Raw genomic sequence first — 26,862 nt, forward strand, 5'->3', positions numbered from 1 at the left:
GAACCCGGCAACCCTCCTCCACCCCAAGCACCATCAGATCCACGCCAGTTCAGGCCTCCTATCTCCTGCCCTCCAGCTCTCCACCACCACCACCACCAGGTCTAGACCCCGGGGGGATCTTCTGATCCAGTGGCCTCTCCTCTTGCGTTTTCCCCCATTTTCGGATGTGGTCTTCACAACGGGGTCTAGGACGCCAATGCACATTCAAACTTTGTACTTAATAAATCTTTCTCATTCAGTTCGCCGAGTCTCTCATGATTGAAATGCCACTATACCTCCTCTGGGACGTTTATATGCTTGATTAGTCACGGGCTAATGAAACCGTCTGTATATAAAATAAGGGCCATATGACCCCCCCTGGTGCAGGTCAATGAATCTGCTACATCTGACATTTACTTTGTAGGGTTCGCTCACACACAGTGAGCAGCACACTCCGTTTAGCATGGTATCGACTTGTACTTGTTAGAAAGCTGCAGACCGCATGTGCATTCAAAAATAGAAAGTGGTTGATTTTGTTGTGTCTTCTTCTTAAGCAGTGTCAATATGGATTTGTTGTGTTTGTGTTTTTCCCATGAGGCACTTGTGCACTGTTCTGTGTAGGGTTGAACGTCGGCAACCACTGAAAGCCTTTATTCTGCTCAAGGACACTCTGCTGTGCTGTGCTGTGCACACACACACACACACACACACACTGGATGTCACAGATGATAAAAATAAAAGCTTGTTAGCTCATAACCAAGTCTGTCTTAACGTTGAGTTACTGTGGCACTCACACGCATTGTGCGTCAGAGGTTCTTCATTACAGAGAAGTCAGTGAAGGTTTCTGATCACAGTCCGATGTGTGTGTGTGTGTGTGTGTGTGTGTGTGTGTGTGTGTGTGTGCCCACTAGCATCTCTCATTACTTGTGCATCTCTTGTCTGAATTTTACAGCTGCTTCTGGCTGCAAATGGATATAATGTCCAAGGTTCTCACAGTTTCAGAGTCAGAGTGTGAGACACTAAAACAGACTCAGTCTGAAACTGTCCCACAGCAAAACAAACAAAAAGACGCCGGAGTGTTTCTACAAGTGTGATTTTCAATATTACAGCACATACAGTCATCCATTAATGTTGTGAACACACAAAAAACAAAAAAGTTGCCAGAGGAGCGCACACACAGACTCTCAAATAATAAATGGATTTCTCCTCAAACATTAACAGGAGCTGATGTGTTTGTTGCTAACAGTTATGTGTAGGCGTCTTTCCTCTGAGTTTCTAAAATATGAGCAGCGATTAATACGTTTGTGGCCTAAGGAGATGGCAGATACAGATACACGCACATGCAGCTAAACAGTTTGATATCATTGCACGCTGTGGACTCTACAGAGATCTAAGATCCAGAGTGAAATATAAATGTGGAAGGTTTTCTAATATGAATTTTACATTAAGTCAAAACTGTTTCAATTACCCTCACAAAGCTGCAACAATTTACATCAGCAGGACCTGTATGAGCATCCCCGAAGAGAGAGCGCTGCCTGCGTTTATACATGTTGAAAAAATAAAATGAAATAACTTATAACATAAGCAATGTTAAATCATATTCACTTGTTAAAATTAGTGGATCAGTCTAAAGAGAAGATGACATATATAATAGCAACCTGCAAGGTAGGGGTGTGTGTTCAGAGAAAGAAAACTAACCAGTACACTATCTATAGTCAAACAAAATGACTTATAGTCAATTCCTGTTAAGTAAAAGCTATTGATTTATAGATGTCTGCATTCTGTAAAGTCTATTTACAGTCTATTTTTTCTTATCTGGCCTGATATTTCTCTTGCTCTTTACCATTAAACTAAATCAAATTTTCTCTACAGTTAGAGAAAAAATGATTTGAACCCCTTCTGATATTGTAAGGTTGCCAACTAACAAAGAAATGATCAGGGTATAATTTTAACGGCAGGTTTATGTGAACAGTGAGAGTCCAGAAAAATGCATTTCAAAAACTTCACATGTTCATGACTGAAATAAGTATTAGATCCTCTACCAGTCAGCAGTATGTCTGGCTCCCAGGTGTGTGTTATACAGGTAAGGAGCTGACACTGGGAGCCCTCTCAGCTGGTTACCTGTATAAAAGACACCCACCCAATCAGTCCAGATTCCAAACTCCTCACCATGGCCAAGACCAAAGAGCTTTCCAAGGATGTCAGGGACAAGACTGTGGACTACACAAGGCTGGAATGGACTAGAAGACCATCACCAAGCAGCAGGTCAAGAAGGTGACAACAGTTAGTGTGATTATCCACAAATGGAAGAAACATAAAATAACTGCCGGTCTCCCTCAGTCTGCAGCTCCATGCAAGATCTCACATGGTGGTGTTTCAGTGATAATGAGAAAAGTGAGGACTCAGCCCAGAGCTCCTCAGGAGGAACTGGTCAATTGTCTAAAGGCAGCTGGGACCACATCCACCAAGAAAACAGTCGGTAACACACTAACACCGTTAGTCTGAAATCCTGCAGTGCCAACAAGGTTCCCCCTGCTCAAAAAAAACACATGCACAGACCTGTTTGATCATTTGAATGATTCAGATTAATTAGACCTTAATTCATATTAAGGTATTTAAAGGTGACATCAGCAGAGATTTGTGTGTACACCCCACATTCCAAATTACCACCATCAGGACAGGTTATTCAAAAGGTGCTAATCTGATTTTAAAGCTATATTTGGTTTCAAGTGACTCAACAGTATTAGCTCTAAGACAGACTCGGTTTACATAAGACATCATTGCAACATCAAATGGAAACTAATCAGCTCATGCTGGCATGTAGGGAAGCTTTTATCATTACCTCCATGCTGTGTGTGTTGAATGCACACTGTGCTGACACTATAAGGTGAAATCTTCCAGGTGTGTCACTACAAAGATCAGCCACATCAAGGCTTGTTTAAAATGAAATGTATTTTTGCTTCACTTTAATAGTAATCCTCATGTAAGACTCCACTCCAGCCAGCTAAGGGAGGAGGGAGCCGAGCATGTCCCTCCTGCAGGAGCTGTTTCATGGAGCAATCATGGTCTGTTCAGTGTGTTTCAGACGGTGTGATTAGCAGGCAGCAGCATCCAAATGTCTCCGTTTTTTTCAGAGCTTTCAGCGTGATTTCTCCACTTGTTTGTTGGAAACATGACCTCCCTGCCTTAATGCAGGTAGACAGGCATCAGATTGCCTGATCCCCCCCACTGGGCCAGCATCTATATAAGGCCTGTGTTGTTTAGAGTATGGAAAATATAGAAAGCACAGATGCCCTGCCAGCTTTTGGTAAAAGAAGAAAATTCTCCATGGACCATATGCTTAATCAAAAGGATAACCAATGTTTCACATGAGAGGTGCCATAGGACTTAAACACAATGCCCACACATGCGTGTAGCTAATCACCACAAGGTGGCGAGGCGGCAGGTGTGTGGATCTGTGTTGAGGGATGTCCTTCGGAATCCAGTGTCACCACACATGTGCTGTTGTGTTGTAATGCGATTAAAATGAAGAAGTAGAAAGAGAGCAGGTGGCTCCAGAAATCAGGTCAAAGTGACACAGGGAGGGAAATGCAGGTGGCGCATTTTCTAAACTAAAAAGTTTAGAAAGCAGTGTTTAGAGCTGCATGCTGAAAGTGCTCCCACACTGCTGTATGTGGTTTGAAAAATAATGAGGTGCAGGAAAGCACGGTCATTGTAAAATTAGACCTTTTATCAACATGTTCACAGTAAGAGCTTTTATATAACTACACATTGCTTTTTTTTCCCTTCTTGGACATTGCTTCGAGGAAGGTACACACAAATACACCAAAAGATTTTATGTTTTTAATAAAAAACTGTTAGCTCTAACTTAAATCTTTTACCTTTTCTTAAGGTTCATATTCCCTTGATTATATTTATACTTAAAGAACTAATAAAGACAAAAGCAATTGGATTTTAACAGCTTAACAACCTCAGAACAGACAAATCTTTGTGTCCCCACAATCTCTGTCAAATCCTCGATGGGATCTTGGACCAGAGGTTGGGAACCAGAAAAATAGAGTACACTACAAAGGCGAGGCAAGCTAATGTGTAAAAACAATCATTTCCAGATTTGGTTTAAAAAAAGGCCACCTTGGCCTAATTTAAAAGAAGTAAACTTCATACATATTTCAGCGTCTTATACAAAAGCCCCCCCTTTTGTTTTTGCTTTGAACCTTTCTTATTTAAAAGAAGAAAAACACTGTGCACAGTGTGTGACTGTGATAAAGGTCAGGTTCACTGTGACATCAGAATTTTTGCAAAAACATTTTTTATTAAACTCTTTTTATTTGTCTTCTTTATATAGATGAATGAGTATGTGTGGATGTAATATTTGCTTCTCTAGCTCTCATTGCTGGCTGTGTGGTTTATATTTAATCTACAGTGTCAAATATAGCATAAAGAAACACACACTTGTCATTATTGGTTTCATGGACAAATCTCCCCAGCCTCTCTCTGGAGACATAAAGATCAATCCGATGGCTCATATGATGACTCTGCAGCCCTGAAACATGATTTTCTTCACTTTTCTGGCACACGTTTTTATCTCCTCAGGTCCTTCAGATGAAATCATGCGAGGAAAAAACACACACTATGGGGTTTTAAGCCTTCGAGGCAGGAAAAGACTGTTCCACATCATCCACATCATGCAGTCAGTTCAGCATGCTTAAATAATGCGATCATATAATCGTGTCCTGTAACGGATGATGTGACTGGGAGGTTTTAAGTGAGTGCAGTGTTACAGCAAGCAGAAGTGCCACTCTCTTACTAGATTGGATCATTGATTGATTAATATAAGGAGGACAGTGCCTTCTATGTACTGGTGAAAGGAGCAGCTGGATTGGTTGGTAACATTTTGTCCTATTTTAAGTTGAGGAGGTACAGAAAACTCAGCAAAAGGCCACTGAAAGCCATCTATTCCCTCTCAGGAGGTTTGCTTGTTTCAGTTCAGCTTAATTTCCAGCTGTCCTGGATAAATTGTACTGTACAGGAAAAATATCCAGTAACCAGGTTCAGTATAGTATGATTGTACTCCACAATAGAATTAGCCAGGTAGTATTTTCTAAAGCATAATCCTTAAAAAAATATATTAGTTATATTGTGTAACACTGCGGAGAGAAGCTTACGCTTCACTCGGATTTGGCTTTAACATGAATTATTTTTTATTGAATTAAGATCAGACTTAACCACTGAGGATACATTAAAACAGATTATATTCATTGAATATTTTAAAGGTTGAAAACTCTTCTGGATTAACATTACAACTGAACGGGATTTACCATTACTAAAGACCAGCTATAAGTGTACCCACATGCAGTACAACAGTGCCCTCTGCTGGCAGAGAGGTTCAACTGCACCACATTGAATCACAGCTCGACAACCATCCCCCATTTATCTTCAGTGTTTGCTCTGATATTCCAGTTCTTTCAGAGATGGAAATACTCAACACACCTCAGCAGTTGTGCAAATTTATGTGCTCCTATTCTCAAAGCAACCTCTTAATGACTCATTTACTCCTGTGTGGGACTAATAAAGGATTATCTTATCAGTTAATGCGGAGCAGTTGAGGAAAGTGCTATTTTTCTCTTCAAATATAGAGATCAACTACATAGACCCCAGTTTCATTCAGATTCTTTTGATGTCAGCATGTGTGACCTGCAGATGCAGCACTGATTGTGAAATCTATTAGAGCTACTGCTGAGACACTGACAAAATGCAAAAGAGCTCAAACATCAGGCAGAAAGGATGAGAGCAGAGACATGGTCTGTGGTCAGCACCTGCAGAACCTCTCCTTTATAGGGCTTGTCTTGATAACTGCCTCTGATTTCCACCTGTTGTCTGTTCCACTTGCACAACGGCAGCTGAAAATGATTCACATTCAGTGTTGATCCTAACTGGACAGGCTGATCTCACAGAAGTGTGACTGACTTGGAGTTACATTGTGTTAAGTGTTCCTTTTTTTGAGCGGTGTAGTTTCTTTTACTTACTGTATTTTTTCTATTACGTTCAGGGTTTAAGAGTAACATAATTTCGATTCTCTGTATGTCTAATACATATGGGAGAATTGACAACATGTGACCAGGTGTTCATTTTTATTTCCCAGGTGAAAGCAGATTAGACAAGGACTCCATATTGTTTAAGAACATCTGTGTACTTTGCAATTTTGCTCTCGACGTTCTTCTCGGCCTGCTTAGTCAGCTTGATCACTGTCTTTTTCTTGGCGTAGCGGAGCTTGGACTTCTCCTTTCTCTTCTCCTCCAGAGTGGCTGTGATAGCCTGGTACTTCCAGCCAACCTCGTGTGCCAGACGCCCGAGGAGGGCGAACTGAGGGAGAGATAAGAAATTGTTACATTAAATCACTGACAGGTATAGACTGAACAAAACAAAGTTACAAAATGTTTTTGTATGTTTCAATTCAGTTAACTAGAGTTTTAATATGTAAAAAGCTTCAAGTTTAGACAATGTTTCTCTAGCTCAACTCAGGAGTCAGATCCGTGATTAATGCTCATCACTAATGATCAGCTTCGGGATAAAGTGCTCATCACTGTTGAGTAAGAACAAGGTCAACTGAAGCATTCTGATTTCCAAATGTATTCTTTTAGGAACACACAAATTGAAATCATAAATGTGACCCACAAATTTCACATGTGTTTTCCTATATGAACAGACTATGAACAGACTATGAACTCACCTTGCGGGTGGGCTTCAGACGCACGATCTTAAGAGCGGCAGGGACAACCATGCGCTTCCTCTGTAGGCCAGAATAAAAGATCAGATACAGAAAAAAGCAGCACATCCAAACAATGTGAGGACAGCAAGTCTCAGACCAGATTTCTTTTTCAAAATGCTCTTCAAACAAGGTAGGTAAGATTGATAACATCACAGACAGCAGAACAGAAAGGCTGACTGAAATAAGATGTCTGCTGACCTTGTCATAAGGTGGGGGGATTCCGTCGAACACCTTCAGCCTCTCCAGGGCAGCCTGGCCTCTTTTGGTTTTGTGGGGCAACATGCCTGGTTAACAGAGAAAATTTAAAGTCAACACATTCTTTTTTAAAACCTGTGCAAAGGTTTTATTCCCAGCACAAATGTTTATCCTTGTTCAACTCAGGAGTCAGATCCGTAGAGTTGTCTCATCAATGGATGTCAGCTTCGGGATAAAGAGCTCATCACTGTCAAACAAGGATCCACTTATGCTAGATAGTAAATGCCTTCCACACAATTCAAAAAATTCACTGTTTATAATTCACAAGGGATGATGGCTATATGCATGTCATGCAAGCAGAAACCATTTCTAAAGTTACAATTTCATCGATTAAAAAAAACATTTGTTTCCACTGCCCACATTCTGACCTCTGACAGTTCTCCAGAAGATCCTGCTGGGAGCTCTGAAGTGGTACGGTCCACGAGAGGGGTTGGTGTTCATCCTCTTGCGGAGGAAAGCCAGGTACTTCACTGTAGACAGGCACATGACACAAAAATAAAGTTGAACATACTTTTATACACAAGCACTGACTAAGTAGTAGTAGTGCGCAGTGCTGACGTCTCAGATGGTAGTGCATGTAAGGTTTTCTCATGGTCAGTTAAACTCGAATTAATGTGATAAAACATCACCGACAACCAGCAAAAGGCTCACATATACTCTGTCATTCACTCTACTTACGTTTGTTGCGGTAGAAGTTGCCGGAGATGTTAATGCCTTCACATCTCACAACCACCACTTTGTGTCCTAACAAAACAAATTTAAACATAGTTAGGACAAAAGAAGGCAGAGTATCTGTTTGGTAAGTCGTTTGATTCCTGTCTCAGATGGTAGTGCATGTGAGTTTTCTCATTGTTAAACTCAACTAAGGTGGGTAATACAATCATCACTGACAGACTGAGGAAACAGCAGCTCTGGTCAATGTAATGTTCATGGGAAACATTGCCAAAGAAAAAAAAATGAATAAAAAAAACTTACCCAGAAGGACCTGTTTAGCCACAATGGCAGCAAGCCGGCCCAGTAGATGGCCCCTGCCATCAAGCAGCAGAACCTGCAGGTTTGAAAAATAAAACTTATGATCAAAATTCCAACCAACTTGCACGATAATGTCAACCAACTCCAACCATTTCAAAACACCTAGCCGTCATCCGCCAGACTATAGAGGCAAAGGGCACTCATTGTTCAACTGTATATCAGTTTGGCCATTGAAGAAATTTAAGACATACACTTTTGGCTCCATGAGTCTAGAGATAACCTGCACATGGACGCCAACAACGTACCGGGTAGCGTTAGCATAGCATTAACGTCAAAGCACGCTGACGCGTTAATAGTAAATTATAGTTATTAAGCGTACCAATCACATAATGCCACTCATATAGACAAAGAATAGACAAACATTACATTATTTGAAGTCTGCCCGTCCGACACCTATAGGTACACGACAGCTAAGAGCTAGCAAGCTAACGGCATTGACTCGTTAGGGAAGCTGCCATGATGACGGCATGTTCACTCAGATACGACTAGCTGCCACAAAATGTTACCAAATCACGACTTTTGAAATACTCAGAAACGAACAACGACTACACAAACTCATCTTACTGCTATCGCACACTGATATAAGGCAAAACACCAAAGTTAACTCTGACCAAAAAGCAGAAATATTGAATTATGCCTCTGCAGCAGTTACCCACCTTATTGAACCGGTCCGCCATGATGTGCGAAAAGAAAGATAAACGGGGCTGCCCGTGGTAAAAGGCAGGGGTGGGCGGAAGTGACGACATGTACTTCTGCCTCGCAGGATGGATATTAAATTTACAGCGCCGCCGCTGTACAGGAGAGGACTATTTGTTTGTTATTAGACTTGTATTTAAATCTCAAGTCTATTTAATTCAATATTTACAAAAAAGGTTAATAATATGTAAGTTATTTAACTAAACTTATGCAAAGGCTACTTTGATAACAGCTAATGGTGAAGGTTTGTAATTTTATTTGGTTTATTTTAGCCTCATCCCTAAGTGAATGCCAGATTGTGCATTTTATTTGATCAACGCAAGTTTGTTAAGGAATATTAATAGCTAAGCAGTGCAGTTACTTTTCATGGTATTTTTATATATGTATTTCAGTCATATTTGTTGTAATAAGTTTTTGACAAATTAATTTATTACATTAGAGCCACTGTGGAAAAATATTGATCACAATTTGTTTATTCTGTCTCAACAAAGTACTTAAAAAGACAATTGATTATCAAAATTATTTAATATTTTTGTTCATCAATTTATTGTTACAGCACTTGGAACTGTCAAAATATACATCCCACAAAAATCTTGTGTTCCCTTCCCTTATGAGATAAAATTAACTTTATTAATACCAAAGGATATTCTTGTGCCAGATGCTGATATGATGCTTTCACTAGGTTTTTCCTACTTTGGCAGCACATTAAAACAGCAAATGAAGTTGTCCAACATCTGTCACAGCATGCCATGGAAACAATAATCATTTTATGAAACGGTTTAATAACTCTTAAGCAATTACAGAACAACCATCACCCAACACATTCATGACTAGCCCAGTAACACAGTGCATGCAGCAACAGGAGTTATTGTTAAAGGTGTCTGGGACGGAGAGGAAACGCTCAGTCGTCATGCTTCAGCTTCCTGATCTTTCCCTTGTGGCGGTCGATCTCGCGTTGGAGACGTTCAATCTCTTTTTTGTGGTGTTCGATTTCCTCATGGTGGTGCTGCTTCAGTGCAGCCAGCTGTTCCTGCTCCTTACGCCTGCGGTGGAGATGGAAAGATCAGACAGGATTGTTCAGACACAAGTATGAGGTAGAGACTAAAAGGAGTGAAAACTGCATTTTAAAAGGCAATCGGTGAAGTCATTGCACAAAAAGAATACACACTTGAAGTACATCTCCTCCTCGGCTGCCTGCTTCTTCCCCATGGCTCCACCTGCCTCTCTGATGGACCCTCCACCTCCGCCACCTTTTCCGGCACCTTTGCCCAGCTCACCCAGCTAGGACAGGTCAGGGTTGCAGAAATACAGGTTAGAAAGACAAATTACACACAAAAAACCCCAAAAGAAACTAGGACACAAACCCCAAAACGCACCATAGCAACGGTTCTTTCTTTCTGACGTTTCCTGTTTATGTCACAATAAGTCAAAAGTCAGCTAAACCCTGTGAAACTAGTTTATGTTGAAGCTTAAGGTTGATTCTACTTCACAAATAAGAGGACAGGGTTTCTCTGTGTGCCAGGTGATAATGGAGGCAAATGGAACAGACTAGAAACGGTTGCAGACAAAGCAAACAAACAAACACATCAGAGGACAACACAGGACTCTTCTGAATGACGCAGGTGCATGTTATGGAGAAAAAACACCGGAAAAATGACCGATACAAATACATTTTCCTCAAATTAAACTCAATTACTCTAAACTTAATCTGACCTACAACTGTACAACCAACCTGTAAAGGCACTCAGCTAGCCTAAATTCTTATGACGATTAGTACAAAATGATTCAGATACATCACAATAGCGGTCTACATGATGTTTATTACCTGGTCGGACATTCTCAGCTGCGAGGTGACAAAACTCCTGATGTTAGGCCTCAAAAACCTCGCCATGTTTGATTCTCACATGTGAAAACAACACTTGACAGTGACAGTGGAGCTTGCCCTTGTCCACACGTAAAAATACACAACAGGACGGCGCCATTATGAGCACGTCTGAGGGGGTGGGCGGCGACACCAGAAGTCATGTGGTCTAACGAGAAGAGGCAGTTAAAATAATAATTTATATTATGGTATATTATCTACAGCGCGCTGAAATAAACACTCCCATTTTCAGGGTGGAAATATAAATAAAATAAAATATAGTGTACGGACAGTATTGCATTTTCGTAATGGTACAGTCTGAAAAATGAACAGCGTGATTCGGTATACTTTACGTTCTTGACGTAACGTCGTGACGTGTTTTTAATATTGAATTAATTCTTGTAATTGTAATGACAGCTATTAGGCAAATACAATAAACATTTTTTGACAGCAAAATATTGTTTCTTTTATTCTGAGAAATATTACGTTAAAATTATTAAATAAGGGCTTAAAAATATGTCAAATATATTTATTTTTTTATTCTTATTATGTTACATTACACACTGGAACTTTTTTTTGAGAATTCTTTGATTGCCCACTGGGGACAAATAGAGTTGTTTGTTTTTTTAATTTAACTACTTTAAAATTAAATTATTAAACAGATCCAAGATATGTCATACTCATAAATGGCCCTGTTTATATGTCATGCACATGTAATCTTTTGAGTTTAACATTATGAAATAATACTTCTTCATGTTAAAAATAAGACTCCACACTGACACAAATGCTTTTATGATTTTATTCAATGCAGCAAAGAAAGCATACAGGCCTCTCTTTGAACAAACCAAACTCTGTCTCATGTGGTGGAAGGAACCTCGCAGACCCCCCCCCCCCCCCCCCCCCCCCCCCACTCGCCCCCAGGTCCCCTATGATACCATTTTGCTTGCCAGGTAACAAGGACCCAAAACCAAGAGAAGAAACTAATTAACTCAACTTAAAACTTTCAAATCACATTCACTGTTATGTTTCACAATTCTCACAATTACTCTAATCACCAAAAGTTACATATATACAGGTATGGTTGGACCCATGCTGGCAAGCAAGTGCTTTAGAAATAAAATAAAAGTGAAAATCCCAAATGAAAGCTCATTTCAAACATAATCTTCTGCACTGCTCTGTTCAGTTTGTCCAAAAACAACAGATCCTTAGAGGCACTCACATTTCCTTAATGTGACAAGCAATCTACAGAGTTCCTCCTTTAGAATTTGAGCTGACAGCTAGATTAAAATGTACGTTCTTTAGTTTGACACTTGAAGGGCAAAATCTGGCCTGTGTATCAATAAAAACTATTGTCATGAGTTTGTCTTTAGTTTTTTTTTTTTGCTCAAGAAAAAATAAAACATATTCTAGGAAATTAGAAAGTATTCCATAAAATGATTCTTCTATTTAGGTGCCTAGTTGGTTACATCACAACAGTAAGGCATACAGTCCAGAAAGGTTTTAAACAAAGAATCAAGTTGTGCAAAAATAAAATGATTTATAAAACAAAGACATCAAGTCAAAGCTGCTAAATCTGTGCTCTGACAATAGCTTTTTTTTTTTGAAAACACACATTGCCCAGATGTATCTCTCACAGCAGGTGCTTAACAGGTGTTTCTAGAGAAGGAGACAGAACAGGCTAACATCATTTAGGTTGCCTTGTGCTGATATGTTTTGGTTTTGTTTCAAACAAAGTTTCAAAGGAAAAAGAAAAGTATAGCAAGTGAAAATAGGCTAAAACAAGATAAAACAAAATAGGGGCAGATGGGAAGAAAAAAAAAAAAAAACAGGGTGCATCACAGGGCCAGGAGCGGTCTGCGGAGGCCCTTCGGAGGAGGCAGCGCCCGCCGCTCCTCCTTCCAGCCCCGTCAGTCTTGCTTGACGTTGCGCAGCGCTCTAAGGCGCTCCAAGAGAGGAGGGTGGGAATAGTGCCACATGGAGAACAACCAGTCAGCAACGGGGAAGCCCAGGTTGTCCTTGTTGAGCTTGATGAGGGCAGAGTACAGCTCTGAGGCTTTTCCCATGCCACGTGCAAAGGCATCCGCCTGGAACTCAAACCTGCGGCTCAGGACTGTCAGACAGAACGACAAGAGCTGCAAAGCAGAGGGATAATATTCAACTCAATACAATGTAGTATAATGATTTAGAGTTTACAGAGTCCTGGCTCACCTCATTGTAGGGAGAAAAGATGAACTGGAAGATAATCATCAAGCCTATTAATGTGGGTTGGCTGTCAGTGAAGCCAAAAGCTACAAACAGCTCCTTACGTCCAATCAGCACCGCAAACAGGGAGAAGCACAGGAAGGAGTTCATCTGCAGAGAGAGAGATGTCAGCAGGTGTTGCTTATCAACTTGACAAATAGTTAAAAAGTCATTAAAAGAGTTCTTATTTGAAAATTGTATCACCTGGCTGATGACGATGTTCTTGACAGTATGGCCAAGCTTCCAGTGGCCAAGCTCATGACCCAAAACAGCAAGGATCTCTGGGTTGTTGCATCCTTGTTTCTTGTTCTGTGGAAGAAAACTCATCTCATTAGTCATCTAAAACATCAAGTCTGTACATTAATGGCCTTCAGTGTTGTTACAGTAAGATTAAGGCAGTGTTCCCTCGCTCAGTGCTGTCAAAGAGGAAACTCATTTAGTTTATAATATTGAAGTAAGCAGTTTTTGTGACCTTGGGCTTAGCTTTTGCCTCGCTGGACGCCTCGTCAGTCTCTGGCTCCTCAGGCTGCGGCTCTCCAGCCTTGTTAAGAGGTGAGTAGTCTTCCAACAAAGTGTCAAACAGCACAATGCGTTTGTTCTTAAAGAAGCCATAAAAGTATGCGTTGCTGTGAGACGAACGCTTGGAACCTGGAAATGTGGAAAACATTCAAGACAATCAAAGACCAGTACATCTACTGTATTGTAATATTCATGACACAATAATCCCAAGACTAACATGAACCTTTGATGATTAAGTAGGCCTTACCTTCGACTACATACACTTTTGTTAGGGGGAAATGTATACTCTTGGCCATAGTTTCAATCTCTGTTTTCAACTCTCCATCTGGCAACGGGGTGAACTTGTCAAAAAGGGGAGCAATGTAATCTGCATAGATGGTAACGAGTACCTTTGAACACAAGAGGACACATTATGATGAGTTGATAGCACCAACAATCAGCCTTAAACGGTGCATTTTTAGGTGAAAACAGCACTAACCAGAGAAACAGCTAAAGTAAAGAGCCAAGCATAGATGAAGAAGTAGTCTCCACCGATCTTTATGATGTACAGCAGCAGTGAAGTCACAGGCAGCAGGATACACTGTGTCACAACAAACTTCTTCACGGCATCTTTAAGGAAGAAGCCCAACGTCTAAAAGGGAGAGCAGTCGTTAAAATGAAAAACAAAACAACATTCAACAGTATAGTCCTGATCTACAGCGCGAGTGCTGCGTTAGTACCTGCTGATTGAAGCCGTGCTTCTCCTCAATGATAAACGTGTTGTACAAACTCCAGGGAAGTCCAGTTAAGGCACTGAACAGAGTAGCAAGCGTCAGAAACACAAGGGACTGTGTGATTTCATATTCCGGACTGAATCCAAAGCGAGCTGTCACAGTTCCAGCGACGCCCCACAGAAATGGGATTCCACCCAGCAGCAGGATCAACTAAAACATTTTAAGCAATGAGATAAAAACATTTAATTTGACACAGATCATGCTTTCTATTGTTTTTTTTTTCATCAAGTTATCTGTTATTTTCCTCACCGTCCCCTCAGTCTCAGAATACAGTCCAGACCAAAAGCTGAAGTTGCTTTTATCCAGCTGATAAAGACGTGACTTCTCAAAGGTGTCAGAATCCATAATCTTGCCAAGCTCCTGTGGTACATGTGTTGTTGTTCTGTATATGCTCCTCTGCAGAAACAAGCACAGTGTTAGAACTTTTTCATATGAACAGTGCTGCCACAATGTGACCTGTGTATAGTTTGCTGTCTAATCCTGCATAGAGTAGGAATTGGTTCAACTGAGTGTATTTGTATGCACTAATATAGTTATTATGAGCAATAGGAAGTCCCTCATAATAGGAAGTTGATTTCCAAATTAAGGTCACTGTTCATAGAGAGCAACACTTTTTTTTTCTCATCGTCTGCATTCTTATATTCGAGTTTGATAATAAAGCCATGGACACTGATAAATGATTGACTTACCTGTCTGTAAGAAAGGTATGCCTCCCAAAGATACACCGTCCAAGAAAATCCCAAGACAGCATAAAATATCTGCTTTTCCACCGGGAGGTCAAGTATCATTTCCAGCATCTTTGCTGTTGTTTTTGTCTTGTTTGTCTTGTTGGTAAAGAAGGTTTGACTAGCACGGCAGGCTAACGGAAGCCTGACTAGTAGTTTTAGGCTAGCGGCTACTGAGCTTTCGCGCTATAGAAAGACAGAACACTAAACTTGGATTGTGGAGAAACTGTTCCCACGTTAAATTAACAGATACAGACTGGAAAAGAAATTCCTGTATCCCGTTCCCATTCCTAAGTCAAAGGCTTTTACAGTTATTATCTTTCCATTCATGCGAGATTCGAGCCTGTCGGCAAAGCGTAACGTCGAAATCGGTCCCCGCTGAAACATCTACAGCAATTTAGGTTCCGAGGTGAATAATTATAATTTGACTGAATGTATACGATAACAACACACGTTAATAGTAAATTCTAATAATATTGTTCCAACGCATTTTTTCTTTAGTCTTTTTTGACACTATGGATATATTTACCATTCATAATATACACACATATATATAAAAACACATATTTGAAACTGTGAAGGAGACTAGGGTATTATTTACCCTCCTGGAGAAACTGTGCCACGCCCAGATTAACTGGAATAAATAAGAATAGATTGGATTACTGAAATGGGTATTGAGTCATTTTGTTGCTGCACAGAGGACTCTGGGCTTATGGGACTCCTGACACCACAAGTAGTATCTATTTTTTTGCCAGGGTAAGGCACGTACCCACTTTACAATTAAAACCATAAATGCAATTCCCCACATAATCTTTATACTAACAGTAATGAATATCACTTTAAAATGTTAATGGCACAGACAATAATATCCTTATTCTATACCACAATCTTAAAATGTCATATATATATATATATATATATATATATATAGATAGATAGTGAGTTAGGTCTATTGAAGAAGAAGCTCCAATAATTAAATTACGGAGACTTTAATACGGTATAAAAAAAAAAAAATGTAGTTCATCACACAATTCAAACAGTCATTTTTGATTTCCACATTTATTTTTTAAGAAAGTGTTACATACATGTCTGCCAATATCTCTCCACTGCATCCCAACATTGACTGAAAACAAACTGAGGTGAAAAGTAACCAAATGCTTGAAAAGGTCTTGCAATACATTACGGTCCATTTCTAAGGATCTTAAAAGCTGTACATTTATCTTAGAGAACTACACTATATACATCAGTGAGCATGTTAAGTCTAAAAAACAAACTGGATCTTATGTGCACTGTTTAAGCTTGTGTTTCATGTTTTGTATCTTATGCTAATTTCTAAAACTCTTTAGTTTGGCAACTTCAAAGAAAAACAAAACAGCATAACAACTTCATTTTTTGGAAGAAATCAAAATACTGATATATAAGTGGAGAAAATACAAAGTAAATAGTCAAGCCATGTTAAAAAGGTGCCCAGTTAAACTAACTTCCAAGAAGCAATTTGCTGTTGTTGGTGTCCGTTGGGAAGAGGTCAGGCAGGGTGGTGGTGCACACAGGTCGCCCCAGGACCACCACAGGTCTGAGGTACTGAAGCTGCTTAATGGCCAGGTCCCCACACCCAGCCAGGGCTTTGTCCAGAATGGACTTCAAGTTTTGTACTGATGTGAAGTCCCCGCTCATAGCGTGGGGCTTCAGCAGTGGGGAATGAGTGCGTCTGCTGCGGGTGTGAGAGATTCCTAGCTGGTTGTTCTCCTTGACAGAACAACTGCGTCTGAAAGTGTCTCGCCGCTTCACTGGTGACGATTTTTTTTTCTTTTGGGGTTGTTTCTTGTATGAATTTCAAGAAAGAAGCCTCAAAGCCAATGGGCTTATAGGCAGCAATGTCAAAAGGGCGTGGAGAAGGGCTACTAGGCTGAGAGTCTTTTACGTTTGAAGGCTGTTCAGACAGTTCGTTTTTACGTTTCAGTGGTTGACGAACAGGAGCAGTGGTCAATAAAGTTGACCCGTTTACCATTTTACCACCATCCTTGTTGCTCGATGTATCTTGGAAGCCCTCCTCAGTAGTAAAGCGTAGTGAACAGGGTGGTGACAGGTCAACAGTAAGTGGGCGGAGAAGAGGTTTGATTTTATCCAAGCTTAACCTCTCGTCCTGTTTCTGACTGTTTTGTGTTGGTGCAGCTGTGTCTTCAGCATGCCCACCTGTGCTGGCTTCTCCATACAGCACCTCATCTGCTCCAACCAGGACCCCATTTCTCTCAACAGGTGGCAGCTCTTCCTCCTGCTCGTCTGGGAATCCCAGTGGATCGTGATTATCCTCTTCCTGCGTGTCAGCCGTGATGGAGTGCAGGCTCATGGGCGTCGGCTGTCCCCCTGTGTTTTCTGGCTCTGCTTGGTACTCACTTTTGTGAACCCCGTTGGGGACACATGGTACTGTCACAGTTGGCCTCGCTGACTTCCTCTGAATCAGCTCCTCCAGCTGCTCTGCGTTAAAAAGAAGTTTATCTGCATTCTTCACCAGATCCTCGCGGCGCATGTGGTGAACCCTCAGGTAGTGACGGTTCAGGCTGTGCAAGTATCTGACGACTGAATCGCAGTCCTGAACCATGCATGGGAAGGCCACGCGTAAGCAGCGGTCTTGGCACATCTGCAGTGCTTCTTCAGGAGATCTTAAGACAAAGCGACTGAAAGAATTTATTTTCTCTTTCTTTTTACCAGTTTCTTCTGACTGAGCTGTCACTTCAGGCTTTGGACCGTCTTCCTCTGCAGTGGGTGAACCAGACTCGTCTTTCTGAGGACTCTCAGAGGCTACTATTAGCTTCTTTTGGCACCCAGTAATTGACTTTTTATGGGTGCTCTGCAGACGTACGACCAGTGAATCGTAGTACTCACAGTGATTATAAAGTGTATGTTTTTTAAGTGCTTCAGAATGGCTGAACACTTTTGTGCAGCCGTCATATTTACACCTTACTAGCTCACACGACTGAGAGTGATAATCACGAGTGTGACGCACTAAGCTGCTTTTAAGGTGGTAAGAGGCGCCGCAGTTGGCAAAGTGACATTTGTATTGGGGCTGAGGGTCATCCGAGTTGGAGAGAGGCCTTTTCTTGGTGGGCTCTTTTCTGACTTCTGAACTGTGGGATTCATCAAAGTCTTTTTCCAACAAGAGCTGAGAGCGATTGTAGTGATGCACTAACTGTAGGTGGCGTACCAGGCCTCCCTGAGTGGAAAAAGCCGCATCACAGTTTTTTGCCACACAATGAAATGGTTTACTGAATTTATCCAATATGTAGCACAGGTTACTTTTAGCAACCAAACGTCTTGTTCTAACCTGTGTGGTTTTATCTTCATTGTCTTCCTTCTGCTCACCGTCACCCTCTCTACTCTCTGCTTCCTCCTCCTCTCCTCCCTCAGATGTGGAATGATTATTCAAGTTTTGCTCATCGATTGTTGTCTCATGTTTGACCTGCACCTTCGGGATCTCTTTCTTCTTTGCTTTTAAATTAGGGCTTAAGGACTGAGTTGGCTGCGTTGTTTGACACGTGACCAGTTTGTTCCCATCATAGTGCACAGCTCCACAGCTTATTTTGTCAACTAAAGTCTCGCTCAGTTTATGAATGTGAATATAGTGTGCTCGCAAAACGTGTTTCTGTCTGTGACTCTTGGAACAAAACTGGCACATGTAAGGTTTAAAAGCTGTGGTTTTCAAAGAGGTTAGGTTCTTGGCTTGTTCATTGGTGCGGCCATGTATTTTGCTATAGTGGCGCAGTAGGCTGTAACTTTGAGCAGTCCTAAAGCCGCAGTTTTTGATCTCACAGACATATGGCTTAGCAGTGGCTAAGGATTCAGCGCCTTCATTGATTTCCGATTCTTCTTCAGTTTTAACTTTTACCTTTTCCTTTTCTTCAGGCATTACAGGCTTTGCTAGAATTGCCTGATGAAGAGCTATTTGTGAGGCATCTGGGTCAGGGTTGCACTGAGGAGAGTCACCGTGAGGTGATGAAGAATTTAGGTCCAGGCTACTCAGCCCTATAAGAATTTCCTTCAGTGCATCATTTTTTGTTTGAACGCTTAAAGAACGCGTTTCACTGCTTTTGGGGTGAGTAGAAGCTTTTCTTTCTGTGTCAGCTTCCACAGGTTCAGATAGAGCCAGGAGCTCATTTATTCCCTTTTCCTCACCGTCTGGCTCAGGTTCCATCATTATCCCTTTGGACTTAGTGCCCTGCTCCTTGTCATGTTTGTGTTCTTTGTTCTCCAGTTTGAGATGTTCTGGGTGAGCACATTTCAAATGTCTCTGGACATCTCTGGCTCTAGAAAAAGTCATTCCACACTTCTCAAAACCACAAGTAAACTTGCTTCCATCGAAACACACAGCCACCAAGGTCATTGTTGCTTTGGGCTCCTTGTTGTCAGATTCTTGCAAAGAGGAGGCACAGCTCACTGATGAAGAGTTCAGAGCCTCTCCATTATCTGAATCGACAGACCTAGCAACGCGTACTGTTGCTTCCGTAACAGTCTTCAATAGCTTCCGTTTGGCCCTCCTTTGAGCCTCAAAGTCATCTTCAGAGAAAGAGATGTTGTGTGTAGACAAATGCTTCATAAACTCCTTTTTGGATAGGTAGAATTTTTTACATTCATTGCTAGTGCAGGTAAATGCTGCGTCTCTGAAGTGCTGTGCTTCATGGTGGTATATCTGCCCCAAGTCAGAGTAAGTGACATAACAGCCTTTGAGCTCACACTGGTAGTTGAGATGGTAACCATGGGTCTGCTTGTGTGTGACGAGTTCATTGGAAGTACTAAACTTTGCACCGCAACCTAGAACCACACATGTGTAAGGCTGATCACCATAGTGAACTCTTCTATGCTTGCGGTGATGATAGTCCGAGACAAGATGGCGTCTACAAAAAACACACTTCTCCCGCTTGTCTCTCATCTGGTGGAAATATTTCACATTCTCATCACCTTTGTGCTCTGACTTTAAGTGGACGTACAAGTACTTGGAATGTTTAAAAATGCGAGTGCATCCAGTTCCTGGACACGGATACTCATCCCGGTTCTGCAGTTTGAAGTGTTGGTCGATGTAGTCAAAGGTTACGTGTTCGTCATCGTCCACATTCTTCTTTACGGTTTTAGCTTGTTGCACAATGTGATTCAACACTTCTGGATCATGTGTTGATTTATAATATAGCATTAAGGAAGGGTCAATGGTGATCTCGCCTGGTTCAATATCATCATCATCATCCATCTGTTTCAGCATGTCCTCTTTCTGTGGGTCATCTGTGTCAAGATCCGTTTCACTCTGAATGTGATTTTTAATGTGAGGAACGAGTTCCTTTCTGCTCTGAAATGTTTCCAAGCAGACAGGGCAGCGGTGGTTGTTGTCTTCTGCGTGTCTTTTGGAGTGGTGAATGATTTGGATGTCACTAACGGACCTTTTACAAATCTTACAGCAGAACTTGTGTTTCTTTGCATCCGACTCTTCTCGGCTTTCTGTTTGGTTAGTGCGTTGTTGTTCATCATCTTCCTCATGAACATCAACACCTCCATTTATTCCGTTTTGGTACTCGAATTCTACTTTTACTGCGACTCCCTGTAGCTCGCCTTGTTTTCCCTGTTCTTGTTTGTCTACAGTCTCTTCCTCTTCCCCTTCTGACTCTGTTGTTAGCCCAAGAAGGGAGTTGCAGTGATACTTAAGAGTTTTCCAGTCCCAGAATTCAGGGTCAAAAGGCCAGTATGCTTTCAGAGCTAGTAGCAACTCACAGCGTAGCGAGTTGGGAATAACCTCGTTTTCCTGGTCATACTTTTGATCAGGCCGCAAGTAGAGCTCCTGAAGACTGCCAAAGGCTTCCTGGTTGGGGGAAAGCAGAAACTCTGTGAGCTGGCAGGCACGCAACACTTCAAGATCATCTGGAAGAAGGCAGGAGACGGTCTTGCAGACGGAGATCCTCGTTTCTGAGTCATCCTGCTTTGGAAGTTGAAGGGCTTTGACACAAAGTTCTACTGAGGCAGATATCCCCAATTGGTTTGCCTGAAAAGAGAGTGATTACTTTATGTTAAGCAGAGAAAAAAAACGAGACAGGAGCTGTTTATATATATATATATATATATATATATATATATATATATATATATATATATATATATATATATATATATATATATATATATATATGTTTTAACATATCAAGTGTCTGGTTAAAATCCAAACGAGTGCCTTTGTTTTCTTAGACTACATGCAAGTAAATTCTAGCCATCCTCATTGGCTACTTGAATATTTCTCAAGTACCGTAGTTTTACTTTTCACACTGACCTCTGTCTGAATCACACGGACCAGGTAAATCAGATGGAGGATTGTTTTGGCGATGGCACCTAGCTGAAGGCATCGATCCAGAAGAGAACCCAGTGTGGGGTCGAGCCTCCTCTGAAGTTTACTCCACAACAGAATCAACTCCCTGTCATTAAAAAAAAAGGATGAAGAAAAATCACACACATACACACATGACCCTCAAAATATGACAAATATAAGCTGTGAGTCTACTTACCAGGAGCAGTAAAGACTCTGCTGCTGTAGCTGCTGTGTCAGGAAAGTTGTGCACAGGATGAAGGCCGTATTCTCCTCCCCCTCTGTCTCCAAATTGCATGTGATCTCAAGTATATCCTTACAGTCCAGTCTGGATATCTGTCAGAGAACAGACATAATGCTGTAATACAATATAATATTTTGTTGGCCTTGAGTGTACACGTACTGCTTGTAGGTAAACAAGGAACAAGCATGAGATGAAAAACCAAGCAGCACTGTGCAATAATTAATTATAAAATATGTGATGCTTGGAGAAAGAAAAACAAGTTATTACAATGTCAGCATAGTTGAATTGCACTATACATCAATTTGAGGGTAAAATGTTTCATAGCTTGACATACAAGTGCCATTTTACAGAAGAATAGGCCACAAGCTGGAGGTTTTCACACTGAAGCTTATTTTGTATGTAAATCTGGAGTTTCTATTTTTTAGGATGGTGCAAAGAAACTCCCGTTTTTTTATGATCATTATTTATATATATGGGATTAGTTGTATTAATAATACATAAAGAATACACTATATCCCAATAAAACTACAATTATATATATGTCACAACAATGAAAGGAAACAAAATGTGGGATACCTCCTTTATGGCTTCTTCACTGGGCAGCAGGAGACAAAGTAGGGCGACGTATGTTTGTCGAAACATAGCTTGGTTTGTGACGAAGCTGCATTCGGCACAGGCTTTGGCTAACACCACAGCCTTAGGAACCTCGCCCATCTTCTCCAGATGTTTCACCCTCATCTCCATGAAGCCCTCGCCCTCCAGGTTGATGTAGGCATTAACTGAAAACAGAATTTAGACCAAATCTAAGCAGATGTCCACCAATAAATGTTAAAGACAGTAAAGACTATATGCTGTTGTTTTCAAATAAATGAACTAAGATTCATGAACCGCCTCCTAACCTTCTTCTGGGTTGGTGACCTGGCCAGTCAGAAGAGAAGTAAGGACCGAGTTGCTCCATGCTCCTCCCTCTCCTGTAATCTGGAGTAAAGCTTGGAGGTCTGTGCTGCCATACTGCAACAAGGTATCATGGGCAATCTGCAATAAATACAAACAAAAACAAATGTCACATATAAAACCAGCAAAGAAAAGTGCATGTTATTTTAAATACCAGTACCCTAAAAAGTGATGTGTTGGTGCACTAGAGTCACACAGAAATGTGTTTTACATAATGAACCACTAAAAATGCCATTAATTCATAGTGTAAGACAACTGACTTCAGTTTAACCTACAAGGAGCATTTCTGAAGACACAGGCTGAAAAAAAAACACTTAACACTATAATATAACACTTATGTTGCACAGACTTAGCAGGCCACAGTCTAACGGCAAAAAATAATGCAGTATTTTTATTTAAACCTACATCCTCTGTCTATATCAGTCATCATCTAAGCAACTGCAGGGCAGTGATAACGTCCCTTAACACTTGACAGCATATCAGTTCTGCTCAGCTTGGGCGTTTTGAACTAATTTAGCAAAGTGCACAGCAAACTCTACACACATTAGCCAAACAAGAAATGAGATTTCATTTCATTTTTACCACTGTGACCAGAACCATTAATATTTAGGTACAAACCTGACAAGCACTAAAAACTTGGGTCTATGCACTAATAGTTTGTGTAACTCAACAAAAATGGGAAAAACAAAGCTCTCTGCACCTGTGAGACAGGACACATTTTTGGTGAAAGACTTGTCCACCCACATTCAGCATTCTGACAGTAACACAACAACAAAAATATATTTTTAAGTACTGTATCTTTTACCTGAACAGACTGGTGGAACTGAACCCATGCTTCATATGGAATTTCATTCTCAGGCACCGACAGGAACAGTTCAAAACAGCTCCTACATGGATGAAAAACAAGATGAGTCCATTCCCACAAAACTAAATCAGCACAATTAATTCAAATTACTGTGGAAGAAAATTCCACAAAACCATAAGCACTCTATGTTTAATTGTATTTAGGAAATAAAGAAGGGGTTGAAATGCTTTTCACAAAGTTCATCTATACAGGGAAGATGGGATACCCAAGACAGTGCAATCATGCTGCCTCACTTCACATTAACGTGTCAACATTAAAAACTGACCAAACAGGGTCTTCAAGGCCAAAGACACCATGTTTTACCAGAGATATGATCACTTAATGATCTGTGTGTAATCCGGCTGTGGAGTTGCAATAAAGAAAGCAGAATTTCACTTAAGAGGGAGAGTTTTGTTTAATAAACTTAGCTAAACAACCTTAGCACTGATCCGATTCCAAACACAACAGACAAAAATATCAGCAGAAGCCATATTGGATCTGTTGCCAAGCAACCACTGACATCACCAGCAGCTAACACCAAAGAGCTTAACAGTCCAACCAGAAGAGGTCCAAGTCACCAAGTATGCTGTAACAACAATATGGATCTCCTAGGATTACACAGCAATTTCAGAAAAACTATGTGTCAATAATGTAGGAAGCTGTTCATCTTTGAGGAGGTTTGATCCCCACCTGAGGAAAAAGCTGACATTTCCAGACAACATAAAGGCAAATTTTAGGCTTGGCACAAATTGTCGTCAAAAAATATTCACCTTTATTGTTCTTTTTTTTTTTTTTTTTTTTTTTTAGACAATGTGGTTATCATAAATAATATGTCTGCAAGAAAACCTTGGCTCTCCTGAACAGATTGATTTTCCTCAAGAAAAAGCAAGTAACAAATGAAATGCAGGACTAAAAATTGAGGCAGTGAAGGTCACAAGTCTGATGAACACACACACACACAGCAGCTAGTATCAAGCAGTCGTAGTAGCAGCAGCTATATAGAGTGCGACGACACAGGGTTTTGTCAGATTGCACACACTTGTCAGGACTGGCAGTAAGCACGGTGTCATGTGCTGATAAATCCTTACTATCACAGCTTGGGAAAACACCAACAAAAACAATCAGTGTAGGTGTTTTTCAGTTGTTGCCGAGTGATCCGACTAGTGAAGCTAACTGCATCACCTTATATAGTGGTAGTGATCAATTATGGGGTTTCTCAACACACACTGCTGTAAGTGTTCATGTACCAGAGAGTTGGTGACTTTTTATTCGACCAACTCTGATGTTTTAGGGTGGAGAGAATGTACGCATGCATCCATGTATTTGTTTCTCAGAAGATGTATTTTTTCAGTACTCACAAAGCTAGTCTCTTCAGAACAAGGGCCACTCTGTCCGAGTCTGCAGTGAGGTGGGACCTGGCCACAGAAAAGCAGTTTATGGACAGGCAGTAGACCTCTAGAAGAGGCAGACCATGCTCCATGGAGTTCCTACTCCCAGCATAGTGCATCAGCGCCTATAAACACAAACAGAAGTCACAAATTTACAAGTATAATAAGGATAAAGTGGTTAGAAATTTTGTCCAAATATGTTCAAAAACATGACCAGAAAAGAAAACAGAAAAACAGAAAAGGAGATCAGATGTGAGTTATTTGTCAGAATTAACAGGGTTTTCACCCTGGGGAAGATGCTAGTCTACATCAGACTGATCCCAGATGAGATCAGGTGCGAGGTGTTACTGATTAGACCTAGAGGGGATTTGACTGTAAAGCATATGACAATCCTAAAACTCCACTACAAAATCTGACTCTAGGGAGAACACATGTCTTGTAGGTTTTTTATGTAATATGTAGTATAAATATTTTACAACTAAATTGATGTGTATTCTACAAATATGTGTGATGACTTTACACTGTTTTAATTTCCACTCTTAATATTAATGCTTTAAACATGGTCAACTGTTCCCAGGCAGAGTTAACATCTAAACCTGTCACCTGCATGTAGGTGACACACATTCGCATTAAAACATCACGGCACTATCAACATCCCTGGAGTCTCATTTACAAGACAAGAAGCACTGTGCTGGTTGGTGCACTAAATTAATTCCCTTCTGCCTAAATATATAGTAGCCTCTCAGAGGGAGCCAGGAATAAAGCCTGGACCCCAGAGACCTACATCAGTGTACTAATTACATCTAGACTACTTCCGAATGGAAGTGAGAATTACACACAACTGTTTGTCTGTGTTTATTAACAATCAAAAAATATTTTTGAGATACAAATAATTACCAACTAGTGGAAGATGAAAGAATTACTGAAATAACTCTTAGTGTGACTGGAGCAAGTGAGTTCAGTTAGCAGACAAATAAGCTTCCAGCAGAAGATTCTGCTATTTAAAGAAAATGCACAGTGATTTAAGGTGCAAAACATAAACGTGGACTACTTTGGAGTAGCATGAAATATGCACAACATGACAATCAACTTAGAAACAACAACAACAACAAAATCATCTGACAGTACAGGTTTTGAACACACCACCAGAGATAACAATCAAACATTTCATATAGATATAGAATAGGTGCATCGTCCTGAAAAGGCTTTAAACACATGAGTCTGTCAAATAAAAACATTTAATGGATTCAATTAGCGTATAATTTTGGATAAACACACCGCGATCCTGCCCCGCCCCACACACAAATAGCCATGTATGATGTGCAAACTGTGGCAATGTCATGTGCACGCAAACCCCTGTGATAAGACTTCCTATTTTTTCAGTATGCACAAATTCTGAAATGATGCATATCTATGTTAATTAAATAAGGCGACTTCGCCGCAATAACTTAAACCTACAAACAGACAACACATCGCTCAGCTGACAATTCCATGAGCCCATCTTAGTGACATGTTTTGACGTTAGACTGAATGCACACGCAAATGTTAACAAAAATATGCACGTAGCAATTGGCCCCTTAATGTAATGCAAACCCAGATTATACAAACTAGCTAACTGGGCAGCAGCTGTCGCAGATTATTTTCAGTTTGCGGAAAAAAAACAACCGTTGGTTAGCTAGCGTTAGGCTAATTGTAGCTTCAAAATTGCATGTACACAATACCTGACAGAAGTTGTCGCAGTACTCCGTGGAGGATGCTATAGATATTTCTTGTTGCCTGAGTACGTCTTCGAAAGCTCTCAGCGTTGCCAGCAGGTTTTCCATTGCAACCAGAGTGTCTTCAGCCGTGTCCAGGGCCCGGTCGCTCCATTCGTACTCTGGTTCGACATTATTCTCCGCCATCTTCGCTCTCCGCCACGGCGCGTATGCAGTGCAGTCTGACGCCTCCTTCACTTGCTGTCGGAGTATTTAAACATGTCCGTGGAATTCTAGGGTTTTCCCATCATTTATTACGTTTTTTTTCGCAGTCACAAATCGAAGTGTAGGTACACAAACAACAACATAGAAAGCAGCAGTCTTCGTGTTGTTATTTCCGTTACATTCTGTCAGTATCTGTGATCAATGTCACATCCAATGAGTTACCATGGAAATTGTAAAGTTACGGAGAACGCAGGAACGTAACATGTCACGTAGCTCTAGCTCTCTGATTGCTTAATTTAAAGAAAGCAGAATAAACATGTTTTTTGGAA

General features: G+C 40.7%; 4 protein-coding genes and 5 non-coding genes across 9 annotated transcripts; all 9 read right to left on the reverse strand.

The window, feature by feature from the left end:
* Positions 1-6,093: 6,093 nt before the first annotated feature.
* rpl13a (ribosomal protein L13a) lies at positions 6,094-8,785 on the reverse strand. The gene is made up of 7 exons (XM_028396314.1): positions 8,692-8,785; positions 7,979-8,051; positions 7,682-7,747; positions 7,372-7,473; positions 6,947-7,032; positions 6,710-6,769; positions 6,094-6,342 (listed from the first exon to the last, which is right to left on the reverse strand). The coding sequence occupies exons 1-7, from the start codon at positions 8,779-8,781 to the stop codon at positions 6,133-6,135; spliced, it is 687 nt and encodes a 228-aa protein (XP_028252115.1). The 5' UTR covers positions 8,782-8,785; the 3' UTR covers positions 6,094-6,132.
* LOC114428158 (small nucleolar RNA SNORD50) lies at positions 6,495-6,568 on the reverse strand. The gene has a single exon (XR_003669526.1). It is a non-coding gene; the product is annotated as a small nucleolar RNA SNORD50 (small nucleolar RNA).
* On the reverse strand, positions 6,833-6,908 carry LOC114428200 (small nucleolar RNA SNORD34). The gene has a single exon (XR_003669565.1). It is a non-coding gene; the product is annotated as a small nucleolar RNA SNORD34 (small nucleolar RNA).
* On the reverse strand, positions 7,123-7,196 carry LOC114428157 (small nucleolar RNA SNORD50). Its single transcript, XR_003669525.1, has one exon. It is a non-coding gene; the product is annotated as a small nucleolar RNA SNORD50 (small nucleolar RNA).
* On the reverse strand, positions 7,559-7,639 carry LOC114428197 (small nucleolar RNA Z195/SNORD33/SNORD32 family). Its single transcript, XR_003669562.1, has one exon. It is a non-coding gene; the product is annotated as a small nucleolar RNA Z195/SNORD33/SNORD32 family (small nucleolar RNA).
* On the reverse strand, positions 7,818-7,897 carry LOC114428196 (small nucleolar RNA Z195/SNORD33/SNORD32 family). Its single transcript, XR_003669561.1, has one exon. It is a non-coding gene; the product is annotated as a small nucleolar RNA Z195/SNORD33/SNORD32 family (small nucleolar RNA).
* Positions 8,786-9,492: 707 nt separating the features above from the next.
* atp5if1b (ATP synthase inhibitory factor subunit 1b) lies at positions 9,493-10,714 on the reverse strand. Its single transcript, XM_028395507.1, has 3 exons — positions 10,557-10,714; positions 9,900-10,012; positions 9,493-9,774 (listed from the first exon to the last, which is right to left on the reverse strand). Exons 1-3 carry the CDS (start codon positions 10,620-10,622, stop codon positions 9,633-9,635), a joined length of 321 nt encoding a protein of 106 aa, XP_028251308.1. The 5' UTR covers positions 10,623-10,714; the 3' UTR covers positions 9,493-9,632.
* A 798-nt stretch (positions 10,715-11,512) lies between these two features.
* zmpste24 (zinc metallopeptidase, STE24 homolog) lies at positions 11,513-15,215 on the reverse strand. Its single transcript, XM_028395361.1, has 9 exons — positions 14,815-15,215; positions 14,375-14,521; positions 14,072-14,275; positions 13,831-13,983; positions 13,600-13,741; positions 13,306-13,481; positions 13,038-13,142; positions 12,801-12,944; positions 11,513-12,724 (listed from the first exon to the last, which is right to left on the reverse strand). Exons 1-9 carry the CDS (start codon positions 14,920-14,922, stop codon positions 12,500-12,502), a joined length of 1,404 nt encoding a protein of 467 aa, XP_028251162.1. The 5' UTR covers positions 14,923-15,215; the 3' UTR covers positions 11,513-12,499.
* A 675-nt stretch (positions 15,216-15,890) lies between these two features.
* Positions 15,891-26,731, reverse strand: rlf (RLF zinc finger). The gene is given in 9 exon segments (XM_028395798.1): positions 15,891-16,635; positions 16,637-20,869; positions 21,152-21,293; positions 21,384-21,520; positions 22,005-22,207; positions 22,328-22,463; positions 23,188-23,269; positions 24,585-24,739; positions 26,336-26,731. Coding segments are annotated over 9 exon segments (5,577 nt in total). The 5' UTR covers positions 26,516-26,731; the 3' UTR covers positions 15,891-16,326.
* Positions 26,732-26,862: the final 131 nt, after the last annotated feature.

This window comes from Parambassis ranga, chromosome 22 (genome assembly GCF_900634625.1).
Source record: "Parambassis ranga chromosome 22, fParRan2.1, whole genome shotgun sequence".
NCBI classification, from domain to species: Eukaryota; Metazoa; Chordata; class Actinopteri; family Ambassidae; genus Parambassis; species Parambassis ranga.